This window comes from Rattus rattus, chromosome 12 (genome assembly GCF_011064425.1).
Source record: "Rattus rattus isolate New Zealand chromosome 12, Rrattus_CSIRO_v1, whole genome shotgun sequence".
Classification (NCBI taxonomy): domain Eukaryota; kingdom Metazoa; phylum Chordata; class Mammalia; order Rodentia; family Muridae; genus Rattus; species Rattus rattus.
Genome location: NC_046165.1, coordinates 6903047 through 6924373, shown reverse-complemented (window position 1 = coordinate 6924373; position 21327 = coordinate 6903047). Strand labels below are relative to the sequence as shown.

The window sequence follows — 21327 nt, the reverse complement described above, 5'->3', positions numbered from 1 at the left end:
ACAGAGAGTAACAAAAACTTAACACTTAGCATTTGATTCATCAAATTTCATTTCTGTATAGTCAAAAGAATTAGAAGTAGAGTCTCGAAGAGATACTTCAGAGACAGTATTATTTATAATAGCTAAGAAATACAACAGCCCAGTTGTCAACGGCTGAAAAGACAAATGAAGCATGGACATATGTATTCTATCTATTATTTAGCTGTTACCGAGGGAAGCAGGACTGGGGTGCAGGTCAGGAGTACAGTGTGTGTCTATCATGTGTTAAGTCCTGGGTGTGATTTCTGGCACCAAACCCCTGACCAGCGACAGGCCACACACCCCTGTCCAGCAACAGGCCATACTTATCAGATGTTCAGGTAGGCCACCCGCCCTTAAACCTTCTCCATTCCCTGATTCCCTCGGACAGATACATCTTGCCCAACCACAGGCCACCTGCGAGAAGACCAGTCTTCGACTCAAGCAGAGACTCCATGCTGGAGCAGAGGCCACACTGGCCACCAGATCTCCAGCCTCAAACTCTGGTTCAACCAAACACCATATAGGCCAGAAGGCCAGGAGGAAATAGGACAACAAACATCCAATGATGACAAACCCAGAAGGCGGCACCTAGATCTATAATCCCCCAAAGCTAGGTGCCCAGACACCAGCAGTTAGGACACACTCAACAATATCCAGGGCAATGCATCATCACCAGAGCCTAGCTTTCCTACTACACCAAGCCCAGGATATTCCAACAGCGCTGAAGCACAAGAAAGACCTTAACCAACTTTATGAAGATGATAGAGGTCCCTAAAGAGGCAGTGAACAAATTCCTTTAAAAAAGTGAGAAAAATACGAACAAACAAAAATGGAGGAAATGAATAAATCCCTTAAAGAAATTTAATAACAAACAGTGGAAGGAAATGAGGAAACTGGTTCAAGACTTGAAATGGAAATAGAGTCAATAAAGAAAATACATACTGAGGAAACTGGAACTGGAGAATCTAGGTGAGTAAGCAGAAACTAACAATAAAGGAGATGGGAAAGAGGCTCTCAGGCATGGAAGATATGAAAAGGAAATTGATGTATCAGTGAAAGAAAATGTTAAATCTAAAAAACTTCCTGACACAAAACATCCAGGAAATCTGGGACACCATGAAAGCAACAAACCTAAGAATAATAGAAGAAAATGAATCCCAGCTCAAAGGTCCAGAAAATATTTTCAACAAAATCATTGAAGAAAATTTCCCTAAGCTATAGGAGATGCCTGTAAAGAGAGAAGCATTCAGAACACCACATGGATTGTTCCAGAAAAGAAAGTCCTCACACAGTCCACCACCACCGCATAATAACCAAAACACTAAACATATAGGACAAAGAAGAATATTAAAAGCTGCAAGGGAAAAGGCCGAGTGACACATAAAGGTAGAACTATCAGAATTATACCTGACTTCTCAATAGACTTTAAAAGCCAGGGGGGCTTGGGCAGATAGATGTCTTTCAAACTCTAAGAGACTACAGATAGATATAAGTCCAGACTACCACACCTAGCAAAGCTATCAATCATCATAGATTAAGAAAACAAATTATGCCACGATAAATTTAAATTTAAACTTCCCACAAACCCAGCCCTAAAGAAGACACTAGAAAGAAAGCTCCAACTCAAGGAAGTTAACTACATACATGAAATTATTTCACCCTGCAAAACAAAAAGAAGGGCAACACACACACACACGCGCACACACACACACACACACACGCGCACACACACACACACACACACACACACACACACACACACTACTACAGCCACTGCCACCAATAACAGGAATTAACAAACACTGGTAATTGATGTCTCTCAATATCAATGGACTCAATTCCCCAATAAAAAGACACACAATAACAGAAAAACAAAATTCATCCTTTTGCTGCATCCAAGAAATACATCTTAGACATTACTTTAGGATAAAGGTTTGGAAAAAGGTATTCCAAGCAAATGGACTAAGAAACAAGCTGGTGTAGGCATTCTAATACCTAACAAAGTGGGCTTCAAGCTGAGACAATAAAAAGAGATAGGAAAAGAACACTACATGCTCAGAAAAAAATCCATCCAGATATTTGAGTTCTTAACATCTATGCTCTGAATGCAAGGACACCCACTTTTGTAAAAGAAACATCTCTTAAAATCACATTTGGATGCCCCACACAGTGATACTGGAAATCCACTCATAGCAATGGACATGGAATCCAGACAAAAATGAAACAGAAATATTGGAGCTAACAGACATGACAAACCAAATGACCTGATGTACTTACAGAAGATTTCACCCAAACACAAAAGAATATAACCCTTTTCTCAGGACCTCATGAACTTTCTCCAAAATTGTCCACATAATCAGTCACAAAGCAAATCTCAACAGATACAAAGAAACTGAAATACCCTCTGCGTCCTATCAGACCAGCACAGATTAAAGCTGTATTTTGACAACAAAAGGAAGAACACAAAGCCTACAACCTCATGGACACTGAAGAACTCTTTACTGAAGAACCCCTAGATGAGGGCAGGAATAAAGAAATCAAAGATGTTTTAGTGTTCAGTGAAGATGAACTGAAGACACAACATACTCAGCTTATGGGACACAATGAAGTTGGTGCTTGGAGGAAAGCTCATGGCACCGAGTGCCTTCACAATGAGATTGGAGGGATCTCATACCAGCACCTTAATAGCACACCTGAAAAGTCTAGAACAGAAAGAAGCAAGCACACCCAAGAGGAGTCTATGGTAGGAAATAATCAAACTTGGGGTTGAAATCAAAGAAACAGAAACAAGAGAAAAATAAAAACAAAGAGTTGGTTCTTTGAAAGAATCAACAAGTAGACAAATCCGTATCCAAACTAAAAGTTGGAGGGAGAATAAACAAATTAACAAAATTAGAAATTAAAAGGGAGCATAACAACAGACATTGAAGAAATCCAAAAAATCATTAGATCATAGTTAAAAGCTTCTATTCCACAAAATAGGAAAATCTAACCAGAATGAACATTTTTTTGATAGATACCACTTACCAAAGTTAAGTCAAGATCAGACAAACAATTTAAAAAGACCTATTAAACCATGGAAAAAAGAAGCAGGCATTAAATGTCTCCCAATCAAAAAAAAATGGCTGAGGGTCAGTTTTAGCACAGAATTCTACTTTATTTTCAAAGAGGAGCTAATGACAATCCTCAAATTATTGCACAAAATAGCAACAGAACGGAAATTGTCTGTAGCTGGCCTTTTGGCTACTTTGTTGGTTCTTTTTAATTCCACCCTTCTCCAACCTTTTCCTCCGCTTTTCAACCCTCTAACACTAGTTAGGAGAAAAAAACAGAGGGCAAAGGGGGTGACATCATCATTAAACTACTTCCTGCTGGTATAGGGGCATCGAGATCCTTGGGGGCAAGTTTGATCCTCACCATCAGACTATCTTCTTGTTTCTTCTTTGTACACTACTTAACAAACTGCAGCCACCAGCAACCAAAGCAACCAATCAACAACCAATCAACAACCCATCACCAAAACCAACCAATCAACCACCAATCACCAAAACCAACCAATCAACAACCAATCACCAAAACCAACCAATCACCAAAACCAACCAATCAACAACCCATCACCGAAACCAACCCTGTGCTGGGATTCTAGCATTTGTATACTCTCTTAAAAAGTCCCCAGACATCACACAATCACAAAACTTTCTGAGCTTGCAAAATCATGCTCTTGCTAAAGCATGAGGAAAATCACAGTCAGCTGCTGTGGACATCTGAAGCATCCCCATATCCCACACCTGGGATTAAAGAAAAACATATTCTTATAATACGTCTGTACTTTTTTTAAGAAATGAAAATTCTCACTACAATTGCCAAATTCATTTATGAAGCCACATTAACCCTGATCTCCAAACCACACATAGATTCAACAAAGAGAAAGAATTACACACCAATTTCCCCTTTAAACTTATATGTAAAACACTCAACAAAACACTCTAAAACAAAATCTAAGAAATCTACAAAAAGATAATTAACCATGATCAAGTAAGCTTCATCCTACAGATGATTCAACAAAAAATCAGTCCATGTGATCCACCATATAAACACACTGAAAGAAAAAAAATCCCATATGATCATCTCATTAGATAGCAGAAAAACCATTGATGAAATCCAACACCCCTTCATGATAAAAGTTCTGGAGAGATTAAGGATAAAAAGAACATATCTAAACATAATAAGGGCAATTACAGCAAGCCTATAGCCAAGATCAAATTAAATGGAGAGAAACTAAAAGCATTTCCACTAATATCAGGGACAAGACAAGGCTGCTTACTCTCTCCATAGCTACTCAATATAGTACTTGAAGTTCTAGCCAGAGCAATAAGAAAACTAACAGAGAGCAAGAGAGAACAAATTGGACAAGAAGAAGTCAATGTATTCATATTTGCAGTTAATATAATAGTATACATAAGTGACCCTAAAAATTCCTACAGGAACTTGTAGCAAAGAAGCTGGATACAAGAATAACTCAAAAAAGAAATCAGTACCCTCCTATATACAAATGACAAGCAGACTGAGAAAGAAATTAGGGAAACAATACCTTTCACAATAGCCCCAAATATTGTAAAATATCTTGGGGTACCATTAATTAATTGAAAGACCTATATGACAAGAATTTTGTCTTTGAGGAAAGAAAGAGAAAAAAATTCAGATGGATAGCCTTCTCATGATCATGGATCTGTAGGATTATCAAGTAAAAATGGCCATCCTACCAAAAGTGATCTACAAATTCAAAGCAATCCCCATAAAAATTCCAGCATAATTCTTTACAGTCCTTGAAAGGACAACCCTCAACTTCATATGGAAGAACAGACAGCTCAGGAGGGCTAAGCAATCTGAACAAGAAAGGAACCGCTGGAGGCCCCATCATTCCCAATTTCAAGTTGCACTACAGAGCTACAGTGATAAACGCACCAAGAATTGGCATAAAGATAGACACTAATCAATGGAATCAAATCAAAGACCCAGACAGACGTAAGTCCACACACATAGACCTGGACTTTTGATAAAGAATATAAATACATAATAGAAAAAAGATAACATCTTCAAAAATGGTGCTGGACAATCTGCACATTGAAAAATTGAAGGAGACCCATATCTTACCACCCTGCACAAAACTCAAGTCCAAGTGGATCAAGGACCTCAACCTAAAACTGGATACTAAATCTAATAGAACCGAACTGAGGAACGCTCTTGACTTCACTGGTACAGGAGACAACTTCCTGAAGAGAACGGCATAGCCATTAAGATCAACAATTAATAAATGGGACATCATTAAACTGAAAACTTCTGTAAGGAAAAAGATACCATCAATTGGACAGAGCTATCCTACAGATTGGGAAAGGATTTTTACCAATTCCATATCCAAAAGAGGTCTAATTTCCAAAATATATAAAGAACTCAAGAAACTAGACATCAACAAGGCAAACAATCCAATTAAAAAAGTGGGGTACAGATCTAAACAGAATTCTCAACAGAGGAATCTCAAATGGCCAAGAAACACTCAAAGAAATGCCATTGGGGAGAGGCAAATCAAAACGACTGACTTGGCGATTCCCTCTACACCAGTCAGGTTGGCTAAGATCAGTAACACAAGTGACAGCTCGTGCTGCTGAGGGCGTGGAGCCAGGGGAGCACTCCTCCTGGGGAGCACTCCTCCAGGGGAGCACTCCTCCAGGGGAGCACACCTCCAGGGGAGCACTCCTCCAGGGGAGCACTCCTCCAGGGGAGCACTCCTCCAGGGGAGCACTCCTCCTTGGTTGCTGGGAGCACTTTGTACAGCCACTGTGGAAATTAATATGGCAGGTCTTCAGTAAATTGGTCCATCTACCTCAAGACTCAGCTATACCATTTTTGGTCATGTATCCAAAGGACTTCCCATCCTACCACAAGGATGTTCAATTATGTTAGCAGCTTTCTTTATAATAGCCAGAAACTGGAAACAACTTAGATGTCCCTCAACCAAAGAATGGGTAAAAAGAAAAAGTGGTTCATTTTACTCATTGGAGTATTATTGAGTTGTTATAAAAATGACATCATGAAATTTGTAAGCAAATGGATGGAACTAGAAAAGATCATCCAGAGTGAGGTAGCCAAGACTCAGAAAGACAAACATGGTGTGCACTCATAAGTGGATATTAGCTGTGAGTAAAGGATAATCATGTTACAATCCAGACCCAGAGATGATGAGTAACAAGGAGGACTCAAGGATCTCCCCCAGGAGGAGGAATAGACTTCACAGGTGGGCTTCGAGTGGGTAGGGATGAGGGGTCTAGTGCAGGGGAAGGGGTGGAGGGAGAGAGTCTTGGGAGAAATGACTGGAGTTGGGGGGATTTGGGAAGCAATGTGAAAGAAACCTGTGTAATAGAACTCCCTGGAATCCATGAGGGTGACAGTAGTGAAGACTCCTGGTAACTGGGGCCACGGAACCCAAACCAGCCATCTTCTGCAATCAGGCAAGGCATCCAGTTGATTGGGACACCAACCAGCTACAAAACCTTTAACCCACAAGGTCCTGCTTGCAAGATGTGCTGGGGCAATGGTGGCTCAGAGCTTGTGGAAATGGGCTGACCTACGATTGGTCTAACTTGAGGCCCACACACGTGGGAACCCATGCCCAAACCTGCCTGGATGTCCAGGATCTGGACAGTGGATGCCCAGAGACCTAGAGCCTGATCTTAGTCATACTGTGTGCATTTTCCCTGCAGACATCTGTGTGCGCCATGGGAACGATCAGTGTCCATGGACGTCAGGGAAGGCAGCAGAACACTTGCAACAGGAGTTACAGATGGCTGGGAACCACCATGTTGGTGCCAGGAACTGGACCTGAGTCTCCTGCAGGATCAGCTCCCCCTTACTTACTGAGCCATCATCTTTCCAGTCCCTAAAATGAAATCTTAATCACATCATATATTTTCTTAATGAAATACTAACATAACTTGGTTTCCCTAAGACCAGACTGTGACTCATCCTGAGCTCATCAGCACACCATCGGGATCACATCTCACCACAGGGTAAGCACTTACTTGTACTTTTCTTCTTATTTTCAAGATGATCTAATAGTTTCCGGATCTCGGTATCATACTCGACCCATTCTGGGACAATCCTTGCGGCAGCTTCTAGTTTGGGTTCTTTTGTTTTGGGATTATTGCACTAAAATTCAAACAAAAATTGTTAGTAAAACAATAACAAGAACAACAATAAAGACCACATTCCAGGAAACAGAGGAAGCACTGAGAGCCTCAGGGCAGATGTGAGGCAGTGCCATTGTGAAAAGCACAGCCCACTATGTACTGGGTGGCTAGACATTAGCCAGACGGATTAATTAGTGATGGGCACTGGGTTGGCCTGTCTACTCCTTCAGAGCCTGTGAAATAGAGGACCAGAACGACATGGATTTAATTACTGAGAGCAGCATAGCAGCAAGCTTCCTGGTAAAGAACAGCAATGCGCTCTGCTGTGAGATGAATCACATCACTCTGTCCCTCCCTGCTCTGAGAGAGGCCTATCCATCACCTCATAGGGCCAAGGCCAAGCACTGACACAGCCTAGGAAACGCAATACAAGACAAGCTTACCATGCAGGCCGCAGCAGTAGCTTCTGGCCTAGTGAAGCTGTACTACCCTATAATCTATGTTGCACTGAGTCTTGTCCAAATGCTTTCAATGGAGACCACAAGACTGGGAGACAAGCCAGGACTCACATCTTACCACTGAAACTGTGCTTCGCCTTACTATCGATGATGACAGGAGATAGAAAATGGTTCACTAGGGAAGCCAACCCAAAGCAGCCATTCTGAAGATGCCCTTGCTGGGGGTCAGGGATACATGAGAGTTCTGTTATCACTCGCCCTTGCTTGGGAGCTCTAAGTGAGGATGTGACAGAAACCGAGGAGGCAGCTGGACACCTTGTGTTTGGGCCAATCTGGCATACCAGAACACGGCCCTTCTCCACGACTTATCCAGGCTTCTGCCATGTATCTCTTTAAAAACTGCCCTCTCTAGCAGCTCAGTGGTGCGCTGTTTTCTAAGACCCTCCTCCTGGCAGGGGCCTTACTGTCTTTCTATTAAGCTCGTGTGGTGGTGTGAGTGAGTTGCCCCCACGAGCTCATGCACTTGAATGTCGGCTTCCAGTAGGTGCCACTGTTTGGGAGAGAGGAGGGCTGTGGCCTGGTTAGCAGAGGTGTGTCACGGGGGACGGGCTTTGAGATTTCAACAGTCCACACCATTCCCAGTCAGCTCTCTCTGCCTTGTGCTTGTGCAACGAGATGTGAGCTCTCAGCCATTGCTCCAATGCCTGCCTGGTTGCTGCCATGCTCCACGCATGACGGCCATGGACTCTAACCCTGTGCAGCTGTAAACCCAGTGAGCACTTTTTTCTCTGAGTTATGTTGATTTGCTCACTGTGTCTTGTCACAGCCACAGACAGGTAAGAGAAGTTGGTTACCAGGCGGCTGGCTGCTGCTGTGACAGGCCTGTCCCATCTGGTTTTGGAGAAGTATGGGACACTTTGGGACTCTGGATTAGAAAGTGCTTGCACACTGTGAGTAGGATTTCCTGGGCCTCGTGGTGGGGTCCTGGAAGACAGCAGTGGGGCTCAGGAGCTTTCAGAAGGACACGGTACTGGCAACGTCTTATCCTCTGGGCTGGGACCACTCGTGATACTTTGGCAATTACTCTAGATGCTTCCCGCCTTGTCTCAACCACTGAGCCATCTCTCTAGCTCCATGTTCCTTAAGTTTTAAGTGTTTCTGAAGAAGAGCTGATTTGTGTCAACACCAAAATTTGTGCCATCCTTCCTTTCTCTGTCCATCCAAACTCAAACGCTCCTCTTACATGTGGACATAGACACACGCCAACTCCTAACAAAAAGGAGCCCTTCAGGATTCAAGACGTGTTCCCTCTCTTGCTTACCTGTCTACCTTCTTCTACAGTAGACTATCTAGTGGAGAGACGGCACACAAGTGTCCTTCAGTTTGGACGGGGTACTCTGGCTTGGCAGCTGTGGTCTCTCAGAGTTTGAAATACACTGTTCAAAGCCCTCACGGTTTTTAAAGTATCTGCTGAGAAATACGCTTTCATTCTGATGGGCTTGCTTTCACAAATAAACAGGTGTTTGCCCCTTGAAGCACACAAACAGTTGAAAAATGTGTTTTCTTTGTTAAGTATTTAGGGTTTTAACTATACTATACTGTGGTACAGTTCTCCTTTGGTCTTGTCTATTCTCTATCCCTAGTTTACCAACTGACTGAAAACTCTGGTTTTCTCCTTCTCTGCCCACGAGTCACAGACATGCTCTTCTCACAGTTCCCCTGGCCCTCACGTATTCTACTGCACTTTCTTTGGAATTTCTCTTTTTCATGGGTCACTTTATACTTCTGTCCTCGAAATCAGCACAGCTGTAGGTAGCTTGGGACCCTGAGCACGGCTCTTTACACATGCCCTGGAGACTAAGCATGAGGAGTGCAGTGCCATGGGACTTGTAGAAAGACATGCTTAACCGTGAACATTCTGTACAGGCTCTTATGCAAATGCGGACGCGGGCGCTCACCAGGTCGATCGTCTTGGCTCTTTGCTTAGATTCGTCATCACACCAGGTTTCGCACCACAGCCAGTCTTGAGGAAGAGACTTGATGGCAACTTGGTAAATCATATTGTTGGGGAGATCCTATGGAAAAAAACTACTATGCTATAATTTTATGTCACATCATGTATGAATTCATGACCTATAACCACATCCAGGATCAGATGAAGAGGAAGGTCTAAGAACCATCCCTCTGCTGCCTGCTGTGCCCAGACAGCCTCTTTCTCTACTCCCTTGACTATCAGAACCAGGATATAAGACAACCAGTGCTGACCTGTGCCTGCTCTGGTTAGTTACATAATTTTTAAGTTTAAAAAATATTCATCTTTATTTATGTGTATGGGTGCTTTGTCTATCTGTATGTAAGGCGCTCTGCATGTGTGCTCGGTGCCTATTGAGGCCAGAAGAGAGCACCAGATCCCCTGGAACTGAAGTTGTAGACAGTTATAGGCCATTGCTGTAGGTGCCGGGAACCCAATCCAGGTTGTCTGGAAGAACAGTGCATGTTCTTAACCTCTGAGACCCCTCTCCAGCACCCATGTGGAACTTCACCACATTCCCCACATTCTCAAGTAATTTTCCATCTCTTTGCTGGTAAAGATGTTGCAAGAACGATTTTCCTTTTCTGCTTGTACAAGTTTCCTAAGCAAGGATTGCTGGCACCATGGTTTCAAGCATATTAAAAAAAATGGGCCTAGTAGCTAAAGACAGAGTCTTTTAGAGAGAGTTAGTGTTTTGTAGAGAGAGATCTGTTTATCTTCCAGTCAGAGTCCTTCCTTCTCCTAAGCAATGTAGATTCCTAAGCATACTAACTAAGCGATAACTACCTAATGCAAATATTTTGCATTAGATGTTCCATGTATCCCTATGATTCATAGTTTTAGGGTTCTACTCTCACCAGTCCTACTAAATATCTTACAGGAAATCCTAGAAAAGTAAAGTCAAACAAGAAATGGGAATAAAATGTGTAGATTGAAAAGAAGGGATGAAGCTACTGCTCTCTGTGAGTAAGGGATTGTCAATCAGTGAAACACCTGGACCAACAGGAAGAAGGAAATCACATCAAAGGGAAATGGCTACGAGTAGAGAAGATCACACTAAGCACATTAAGCCAGTCTTGGAAAGACAAGTACCATGTTTTATCTCATATGGAGTTTCTATATTTTGTATAGATATATGAAATTATCTATACAAAAATGAACAAAACAAAATCAAAAAGTGAGGAGAGAAACTACAGTATTTATGCACAATGGAGTTGTTAAGAAAAGGTGAAATCCTGTGGTCTGCAGCAAAAGTGAAGTGGAGGACACCATGTTAAGTGAGGCAGGCCGTCAGTACAGAGACTGACACTCATGCTTTTGCTCATGCACAGGAACTAACCAAGTGCAACCTGAAAACCAAGTATGGAGTAGCGCCTGGGAAGGGGCGAAGGAGAGGGCAAATGTGAGGAGACAGGCAGGGCAGCCGGTAAGGTATCACACATACATTGTTGAAAACACCTCACTGAGTCCCACTAACATGTAAATTACTGTGTTAAAGCAACAGAACCAAGACCATTCTAGACTGTGACCTCATCTCTGTTGGTCTCCCCTCTTTCTCTGACCTCCCCAGGCCCTAGAGATAAGGCCATCTGGCAAACACTGCTTACAGCCCACAGGCAGCCAATGAGTATGCAGTGCAGTGGCTTTGAAGACGCCTCATGATGTCAGGCAACAGAGTTGATGCGGAGAGGCACAGCAGAGCATCTAGCAATGCCTGCTGCAGGTTCCTGACACACAGAAAGCCTTTCTTCTACTAGGATGTACAGTACAGTGTTATTACCAATAGATAGCTAATACAAAATGGTCTCTGGGTTCTCTCTGCTGAGAATAAAGCTATGAATATTCATGTACAAGACTACGGGTAACATAAGGACAGTAGGTATGCCCTTAATCTCAAAATAAGCAAACTTCTTATATTCCTCAAACACAAAATGCCCACTTTCAGCATTGGGAATAGAAGTATGAGAAATGCTTTGGCCTCCATAGGAAACACATTCAGACACTGCCTTCGCAGGAACAAGCCTACTCTACACTGAAAACCCCAGACCTCACTGGCCATTCGGAACCCCTTCCTACCATGTTTCCCATTTTACTTTTTCTCCAAAAATCAATCACACACAAATATGTATACACACATATATACATATACTGCAACCAGAATTAAAGCATTCTAAACAATATGAATAGTTTTTGTAAACAGAAATAGTAAGGATTTTTGGCTGTACTATCTTTCATTTCTGTTTAAATTATCTGAAATATTTTGGAACAATAATCAATAATTTAATGGAATGCAAGGGAAAGGTGCTTGTCAAGTAGATAATTACATATTTTTCACAGTCTACTTCTTAATAAGGGTTAGACCTCCCCTCTAGTCCCCCACCTACCAGAGGTAGGGGAAAGAAAGGTTATTAGGACACCGGGGAAGTGGACCCACTTAGACATAGTTCTTTGGGAAGATTCTAATCTCCGTTCTTCTCAGTCCAGCCCACTAACAAACACCACACAGGGATCACCAGCTGCAGACCAGTCCACTTGGCAGACACCACCCAGCAAGGGCAGTTCAGTCCAGAGCAACCTGAGAGGACTGCCCATTGGTCCAAGTGCGGGGCAGCAGCTAGAAGCTCAAGCAAAGCCCAGCAGTGCAGGGTGAGCCAGTGCATGTGCATCACCAGAAGACTTGGGTGGGGGGGAGCAAAGCTTGAGCTCCCACTGTCTGCGGGAGTTATAATCTTTCTTTTTAAAAAAATTTTTATTGGATATTTTTTATTTACATTTCAAATGTTATCGCCATTCCCGTTCATAAACCCTGACCCCATTCCTCCTTCCCCTTCTTCTCTAAGGGTGTTCCTCCTCCCCAACCACCTACCCTTCCCACCTCCCCACCCTGACATTCCCCTACACTGGGGGGTCCAGCCTTGTCAGGACCAAGGACTTCTCTCATTGATGCCCAACAAAGCCATCCTCTGCTACCTATGCAGCTGGAGCCATGGGTCTGTTCATTTGTACTCTCTGGATGGTGGTTTAGTCCCTGGGAGCTCTGGTTGGTTAGTGGTGTTGCTCTTATGGGGTTGCAAGCCCCTTCAGCTCCTTTAATCATTTCTCTAACTCCTCTAATGGGGACTCCAATGGGAACTCTAACTCAGGTCAATGACTGGCTGCGAGCATTTGCCTCTGTATTTGTCAGGCTCTGGCAGAGCCTCTCAGGAGACAGCTATTATCAGGCTCCTGTCAGTATGCACTTCTTGGCATCAGCACTATTGTCTGGGTTTGGTGGCTGTATATGGGCTGGATCACCAGATGGAGGGCAGGCTCTGAACGGCCTTTTCTTCAGTCTCTGCTCCAAACCTTGTCTCCATATTTCCTCCTATGGATATTTTTGCTCTCCCTTTTAAGTAGGATTGAAGCATCTGCACTTTGGTCGTCCTTCTTCTTGAGCTTCATGTGGTCTGTGGATTGTATCTTGGGATAATTTGAGCTTTTGGTTTAAAATCCACTTATCAGTGACTACATCTCATGTGTGGTTTGTGTGTGTGACAGGGTTACCTCACTTAGGATAAGATTTTCTAGTTCCATCCATTTGTCTAAGAATTTCATGTAGTAATTGTTTTTGATAGCTGAGTAGTACTCTGTTGTATAAATATACCACATTTTCTGAATCCATTCCTTTGTTGAAGGACATCTGGGTTCTTTCCAGCTTCTGGCTATTATAAATAAGGCCGCTATGAACATAGTGGATCATGTGTCTATGTGTCTTTCTTTTATGTTGGAGCGTCACTTGGGTATATGTCCAGGAATGGTATAGCTGGGTCCTTAGGTAGAACTATGTCCAATTTTCTGAGGAACCTCCAGACTGATTTCCACAGTGGTTGTACCAGTCTGCAATCTTACCAAAAATGGAGGAGTGTTCCTCTTTCTGCACATCTTTGTCAGCATCTGTTGTCACCTGAGTTTTTTATCTTAGCCATTCTGACTGGTTGAGGTGGAATCTCAGGGTTGTTTTGATTTGCATTTCCCTGATGACTAAAGATGTTGAACATTTCTTTAGTTGCTTCTCAGCCATTCGATATTCTTCATCTGTGAATTCTTTGTTTAGCTCTGTACCTCATTTTTTAATAGGGGTATTTGGCTCTCTGGAGTTCTTGAGTTCTTTATCTATATATTGGATATTAGCCCTCTATCAGATGTAGGATTGGTAAAGATCTTTTCCCAATCTGTTGGTTGCTGTTTTGTCCTAATGACAGTGTCCTTTGCCTTACAGAAGCTTTGCAATTTTATGAGGTGCCATTTGTTGATTCTTGATCTTAGACCATAAGCTATTGGTGTTCTGTTGAGGAAATTTTCCCCAGCGCCCATGTATTCAAGGCTCTTCCCCACATTTTCTTCTATTAGTTTGAGTGTATCTGGTTTTATGTGGAGTTCTGTGATCCACTTGGACTTGAGCTTTGTACAAGGAGATAAGAAAGGATCAATTTGCATTCTTCTACATGCTAACTTCCAGTTGAACCAGCACCATTTGTTGAAAATGCTATACTTTTTCCATTGCTGGTTTAGCTCCTTTTCAAAGATCAAGTGACAATAGGTATGTGGGTTAATTTCTGGGTAAGTGATCTTATTCCACTGATCTACCTGCCTGTCTCTGTACCAATACCGTAATTTTTTTTTTTTTTATCACTATTGCTCTGTAATACTGCTTGAGGTCAGGGATGGTGATTCCCCCACAAGTTCTTTAATTGTTGAGAATAGTTTTGGTATCCTGGGTTTTTTGTTATTCCAAATGAATTTGCAAATTGCTCTTTCTAACTCTATGAAGAATTGAGTTGGAATTTTGATGGGGATTGCATTGAATCTGAGGATTGCTTTTGGCAAAATGGCCATTTTTACTATATTAATCCTGCCAATCCATGAGCATGGGAGAGCTTTCTATCTTCTGAGATCTTCAATTTCTTTCTTCAGAGACTTGAAGTTCTCATCATGCAGATCTTTCACTTGCTTGGTTAGAGTCACACCAAGGTATGTTATATTATTTGGGACAATTGTGAAGGGTGTCATTTCCCTAATTTCTTTCTCAGCTCATTTATCCCTTGAGTAGAGGAAGGCCACTGATTTGTTTGAGTTAATTTTATATCCAGCCACTTTGCTGAAGTTGTTTTTCAGGATTTCTCATGAGGAATTTTTGAGGTTATTTAAGTATACTATCATATCATCTGCAAATAGTTATATTTTGACTTCTTCCTTTCCAATTTGTATCTCTTTGAACTCTTTTTGTTGTCTGACTGCTCTGGCTAGGACTTCGAGTACTATATTGAATAAGTAGGGAGAAAGTGGGCAGCCTTGTTTAGTCCCTGATTTTAGTGGGAATGCTTCAAGTTTCTTTCTATTTAGTTTGATGTTGGCTACTGGTTTGCTGTCTATTGATTTTACTATGTTTAGATATGGGCCTTGAATTCCTGAACTTTCCAGAACTTTTAAAATGAAGGGGTGTTGAATTTTGTCAATTTTTTTCTCAACATCTAATGAGATGATCATGTGTTTTTTTTTTCCTTTGAGTTTGTTTACATAGTGGATTAGGTTGACAAATTTCCATATATTGTACCTTCCCTGAATCCCTGGGATGAAGCCTACTTGATCATGATGGATGATTGTTTTGATGTGTTCTTGGATTTGGTTTGTGAGAATTTTTTTTTTTTTTTTTTTTTTTTTGGTTCTTTTTTTCGAGCTGGGGACCCGAACCCAGGGCCTTCAAGCTTCCTAGGCAAGGCGCTCTACCACTGAGCTAAATCCCCCAACCCTGGTTTGTGAGAATTTTATTGAGTATTTTTGCGTTGATATTCATAAGGGAATTCTCTTTCTTTGTAGGGTCTCTGTGTGGTTTAGGTATATGTGTAATTGTGGATTTATAGAAGGAATTGGGTAGTGTTCCTTCTGTTTCTATTTTGTGGAATAGTTTGGACAGTATTACTATTACTTCTTCTATGACGGTCTGATAGAATTCTACACTAAACCCATCTGGTCCTTTGCTTTTTTTGGTTGGGAGACTTTTAATAACTGCCTCTATTTCTTTAGGAATTATGGGATTGTTTAGATGGTTTATCTGATCCTGATTTAGCTTTTTTTTTCTTTCACAGTTTTTAATTGGATAATCTTTTATTTACATTTCAAATGTTATTCCCTTTCCCAGTTTCCCAGACCTAAGCCTCCTATCCCATCCCCCTCCCCTTTTCCTATAAGGGTGTTACTCTCCCCAACCACCCCCTCTCCCCACCCCCAACATTTCCTTACACTGGGGGGTGGTCCAGCCTTGGCAGGACCAAGGGCTTCTGCTCTCATTGATGCTCAACAAGGCCATCCTCTACTACATATGCTGCTGGAGCTGTGGGTCAGTTCATGTGTACTCTGTGGATGGTGGTTTAGTCCTTGAGAGTTCTGGTTGGTTGGTATTGTTGTTCTTATGGGGTTGCAAGCCCCTTCAGCTCTTTCTCTAATTCCTCCAACAGGAATCCCGTTCTCAGTTCAATGGTTTGCTGCTAGCATTCACCTCTGTATTTGTCATGCTCTGGCAGAGTCTCTCAGGAGACAGCCTATATCAGGCTCCTGTCAGCATCAACTTCTTAGCTTCATCAATCTTATCTAGTTTTGATGGCTCTCTGTGTGTGTGTGTGTGTGTTGTATCCCCATGTAGGGCAGGCTCTGAATGGCCATTCCCTCAGTCTCTGCTCCAAAGATTGTTTCCATATCCATGTTCAGTGAATTGATGAGAGTGGGGTGTTGAAATCTCCCACTATTATTGTGTGAGGTGCAATGTGTACTCTGAGCTTCAGTAAGGTTTCTTTTATGAATATAGGTGACCTTGTATTTGGAGCATAGATATTCAGAATTGGAGTTTATCTTTCTGGATTTTTCCTTTATAAATATGAAGTGTCCTTCCTTATTTTTTTTGGTAACTTTTGGTTGAAAGTGGATTTTATTCCATATTAGAATGGCTACTCCAGCTTGTTTCTTGGGATCATTTGCTTGAAAAATTGTTTTCCAACCTTTTACTCTGAGGTATTGTCTGTCTTTGTCTCTGAGGGGTGTTTCCTGTTTGCAGCAAAATGCTGGGTCTTCTTTAGATATCCAGTCTGTTAGTTTATGTCTTTTTATTGGAGAATGATTCCATTGATTTTAAGAGATATTACAGAATAGTGTTTGTTGTTTCCTGTTATTTTTGTTGTTAGAGATGGAATTATGTTTGTGTGTCTCTCTTCTTTTTGGTTTGTTGCAAGAAGATTACTTTCTTGCTTTTTCTATGGTGTAGTTTTCCTCCTTTTGTTGGTGTTTTCCATCTGTTATCCTTTGTAGGACTGGATTTGTGGAAGGATATTGTGTAAATTAGGTTTTGTCATAGAATATCCTGGTTTCTCCATCTATGTTAATTGAGAGTTTTCCTGGATATAGTAGTCGGTTTTGGCATTTGTGTTCTCTTAGGGTCTGTATGACATCTGCCCAGGATCTTTTAGCTTTCATAGTCTCTGGTAAGAAGTCTGACATAATTTTGATAGGTCTGCCTTTATATGTTACTTAAACTTTTCCCCTTACTCTTTTTTTTCTTTTCTTTTTTTTCGGAGCTGGGGACCGAACCCAGGGCTTTGCGCTTCCTAGGCAAGCGCTCTACCACTGAGCTAAATCCCCAACCCCCCCCCACTCTTTTTAATATTCTTTTTTTGTTTAATATATTTGGTGTTTTGACTATTATGTAACAGGGGGAATTTCTTTTCTGGTCCAATCTGTTTAAATTCTAGGCTTCTTGTATGTTTATGGGCATTTCTTTCTTAGATTAGGGATGTTTTCTTCTATAATTTTGTTGAAGATATTTCATGGCGCTTTAATTGGGACTCTTTGCTCTCTTCTATATCTATTATCCCTGGGCTTGATCTTCTCATTCTGTCCTGGATTTCCTGGATGTTTTGGCCTAGGAGCTTTTTCCGTTTTACATTATCTTTGACAGTTGTGTCGATGTTTTCTATGGTATCTTCTGCCCCTGAGATTCTGTCTTCTATCTCTTGTATTTTGTTGGTGAAGCTTGTATCTACAACTCCTTGTCTCTTCCTTAGGTTTTCTATATCCAGGGTTGTCTCCCTTTGTGGTTTCTTTACTGTTTTTATTTCCATTTTTAAATCCTGGTTGGTGTTGTCCAATTCCTTCACCTGTTTGGTTGTGTTTTCCTATAGTTCTTTAAGGGATATTTTTATTTCCTCTTTAAGGGCTTCTACTTGTTTACCTGTAATTTTTTTGGTATTTCTTTAAGGCAGTTATCTCCTTCTTCAAGTCCTCCATCATCATCATGAGATGTGATTTTAAATCCATATTTTGCTTTTCTGGTGGGTTTGGATATCCAGTATTTGCTTTGGTAGGAGAGAACTGGGCTCTCATGATGCCATGTAGTCTTGATTTCTGTTGCTTAGGTTCCTGTGCTTGCCTCTTGCCATCAGGTTGTCTCTGGTGGTAGCTGGTCTTGCTGTCTCTGACAGTGGCTTGACCCTCCTATAAGCCTGTGTGTCAGCACTTCTGTAGAGCTGCTTTCTCCCAGTGGGTTCTGGGTACATAGAGCTATGTCATTGGGTTACCTCTGGGCACAGGCAGAAACTGGAAGCGTCCTATCCCAGAGTGTTTGTGTGTCCTGAGGGCTCCAGGAGGGTTCCTCTTGGGCTAGGACTAGTGGTCTCCCCCCTGAACTCTCTGAACTGTCTGCACTTATGGAAATCCAGCTCTTTCCTCCAGGGAATTTGGGTTCAGAGAGTTGTGGACCCAGGTCAGCTCCGGGCAGAGGCACAAACTGGAAGGGTCCTCTATATTCTTTCTAAACATGCATCCTTACACCTGTGTCTGCTTCAGCACTGCTCCTTCACCTGTCAGCCCCTGCAAAACATCATTATAACCCGAGTCTCCAAAGAAACCAGAAATTCTCACTTTACAGGTAGACACTGGAGAATGAGTTTTACTGAAGATGAATGAGCACACAAGAGATAAGAGGAAAAGGGGCTTGCCTGCATGTGAAGGACTGTATGCCATGACTCGAATGAAGTAAGGCAACTAAATGGGACAGGTCTCAGAGAGGGAAATGACACAGGCCACAGAGAAGGAAGTGAGACAGGTCTCAGAGAGGGAAATGACACAGGCACAGAGAAGGAAATGACACAGGCCACAGAGAAGGAAATGACACAGGCCACAGAGAAGGAAGTGAGACAGGCCACAGAGAAGAAGGGGTAGATTTGGGAAGGGAAAAGTGAGAATAGTGCTAGAAGAAATACTGAGCTTCAAATAGGAAATTCTGAGCAAAATGAGGTATTTGCATGAACAGGACAAGATTGAAAAAGATGTGTTAAAGAAACAACTTTGTATGAAGGATATTGAAACAGATTATATACAAATGTATATTTAGTCATTAAAATATATTTGTCATAAACGTTTACTTACCTGATCTAGGTTTGAAAGACTATTTGGATCTTGGCTAAGAGCTTGGTACTGGCCCCGGAGCCTGTCACCTGCTGAAATTCTCCTGAACTTCTTAAGATCCACCACGTATAAGGCGCTGTAAAAGGGAACACTCCTTAACAGTCTGTGTGTATGTGGCTCTCCTGCAGGGGTTGTTCATAGCAGCGGAGGACCACACAGGCTGTGCTGTTTAGTTCTGTGGTCACCCTGGGACAAGCGAGAGTCCCCTGGGAAGAAGGAATGACAGAGAACATGCCTCTAACAGCCTGGCCTGTGAGTAAGTCTGATGATTGATGGAGGGATGTCCAGCCCTGTGGTGGTGCTGCCCCTGTGCGGGTGGGTATACAGCCAAGCTGTGGCTCGTGAGCTAGGAAGCAGTGTTTCTCTGCTTCAGTTCCTGTCCAGACTTCCCTTTATGATGGACTGGAAGCAGCAAGATCAAACACACCCCTTTCTTTCTTCCTTAAGGAGCTTTTAGTTATGTTGTTTACCATAGCAATAGAAAGCAAACCAGCACAGGTACCTTAGAACCTAACATATTTCTTTATACATTTGAGTCCAATGTTCTGGTATTTTTGCAGACTTTGCGGTCTTTTAGAACTATGGCAATACCTATATATTTTAGGGTCATCTCAAACATTTCCAAGTTTTCATGGAAGTCATAGCCCTACAAACCAGTGACTGTTAGAAGACAGCATCTGCACTTGGTTTTGGACAAACCAAACCTACTTCTTTTTTTTTTTTTTTGGTTCTTTTTTGAGCTAGGGACCCGAACCCAGGGGCCTTGCGCTTCCCTAAATGGCGGCTCTACCACTGAGCTGAGCTAAGCCCCCAAACCTACTTCTTGCAGCCTTGGGTGCACACTCCTGAACTCTATTATTTGGTTCCAACTCGTGGTTCAACTAAGTACTGGGCAAGGAAAGCCTGCGCAAGTCACCGAGTGTGGGCTGCCTCAGTTTGCATACCTATGACGCAGAGACCGCAGGGTATGGGGATGGCGAGGGAACTCTTATGAGTTCATGTACACCAGGGACTTCACACATGCACACACTCAGCTCTGAGTGTGAATGTACATGCTAGTCACTCATGCAGAGGACACGCACTGCCTTACCTGATATGGTATTTCCTTTTTACGAGATGTGATGCCCAGTATCCCGTCTTCCAGAAACGGTATCCATCCATTTCAGTGCGGCTATCACAGAATGGAGTATATCCGTAAGGAGCTCCATCCAGATCAAAGTCTCGAAGTTCTGTCAGGTCATGCCTCACGATCTGAGGAAGAAGAGCGTCTCTGTTCAGGGCACAGCAGCGTGCACGCTTTCCATGGGAGTTTCCAGTTATCACCTCAGTGCACAGTAATGGAAGGTGGTCTTCCACACACCAGCATACAACGTGAATTTACCACACAGTGATTTTTCTTCCTTGTTCTTACAAATTAAAAGAAACATAAACTTTATGTTCCTTACCTGTATAACTGTGGTCTTGCCAGTAGGAATACATAGTCATATCATTTATAGGCAAGCTAGTTTATAGAACACGATTTGGGAAGGGGTTAACTATCACTAAAGCGCATGACACTTAGTTCCTCAATGTATGAATGTATATTGGAAAATATGAATTTGAATAATAAAGTCAGTCTTGATTTGAAGAGTAGCTTAAATGAAAACGTTAACGTGTTTTAAGTTTTCATTTTTTTAAAAAAAACATTTATTTAATGTGTATGACTGCAATTTGTGTCTGTGCCATGTTGAGCAATGCCCACAGAGGCCAGAAGAGGACACTGGCTCCCCAGGAAGTGGAGTTGTTGACTGTGGGTGAGCCCTCTCTCCAGCCCTGTTTTACTTAATTGTCTCAAGCCTGCTTGAAGAATACTAGTGAAAATGCTGAGCGAAGGTGAGAGAACTTTATGTTAAAATCTTAATCTCTTTGAAGTTTTCTTCCCCCAGACTGAGTGTGATCTTCTGCATGGGTCTGCCTGAGGATGGAGGTCATCCTTCCAGTTTTGTTGGGTTTCAGGGATTGAACAGGTCATGCTAGGTTAGTCAGGCAAGCAGAGTCTTTGCCTGTGGAGCCATCTCCACGGCCCTCGGGAGGGTTTTACTAACTCAGTATTCATGGCAGGGCTTATACTACACTTGCCTTCCCTGCAGTAACGTTTGTA

The 21327-nt window shown here is 42.2% G+C and overlaps 1 protein-coding gene across 1 annotated transcript in view; it reads right to left on the bottom strand.

Annotated features, from left to right (window-relative positions):
* Uggt2 (UDP-glucose glycoprotein glucosyltransferase 2) overlaps positions 1 to 21327 on the bottom strand; it is a 156685-nt gene that overhangs the window by 2592 nt on the left and 132766 nt on the right. The window contains exons 35-38 of the mRNA XM_032917211.1: positions 20278 to 20438; positions 19149 to 19263; positions 9622 to 9738; positions 7098 to 7224 (exon numbers count right to left, since the gene is read on the bottom strand). Of these exons, the coding sequence (XP_032773102.1) occupies positions 7098 to 7224; positions 9622 to 9738; positions 19149 to 19263; positions 20278 to 20438 (520 nt within the window). The remainder of the gene's footprint in view (positions 1 to 7097; positions 7225 to 9621; positions 9739 to 19148; positions 19264 to 20277; positions 20439 to 21327) is intronic.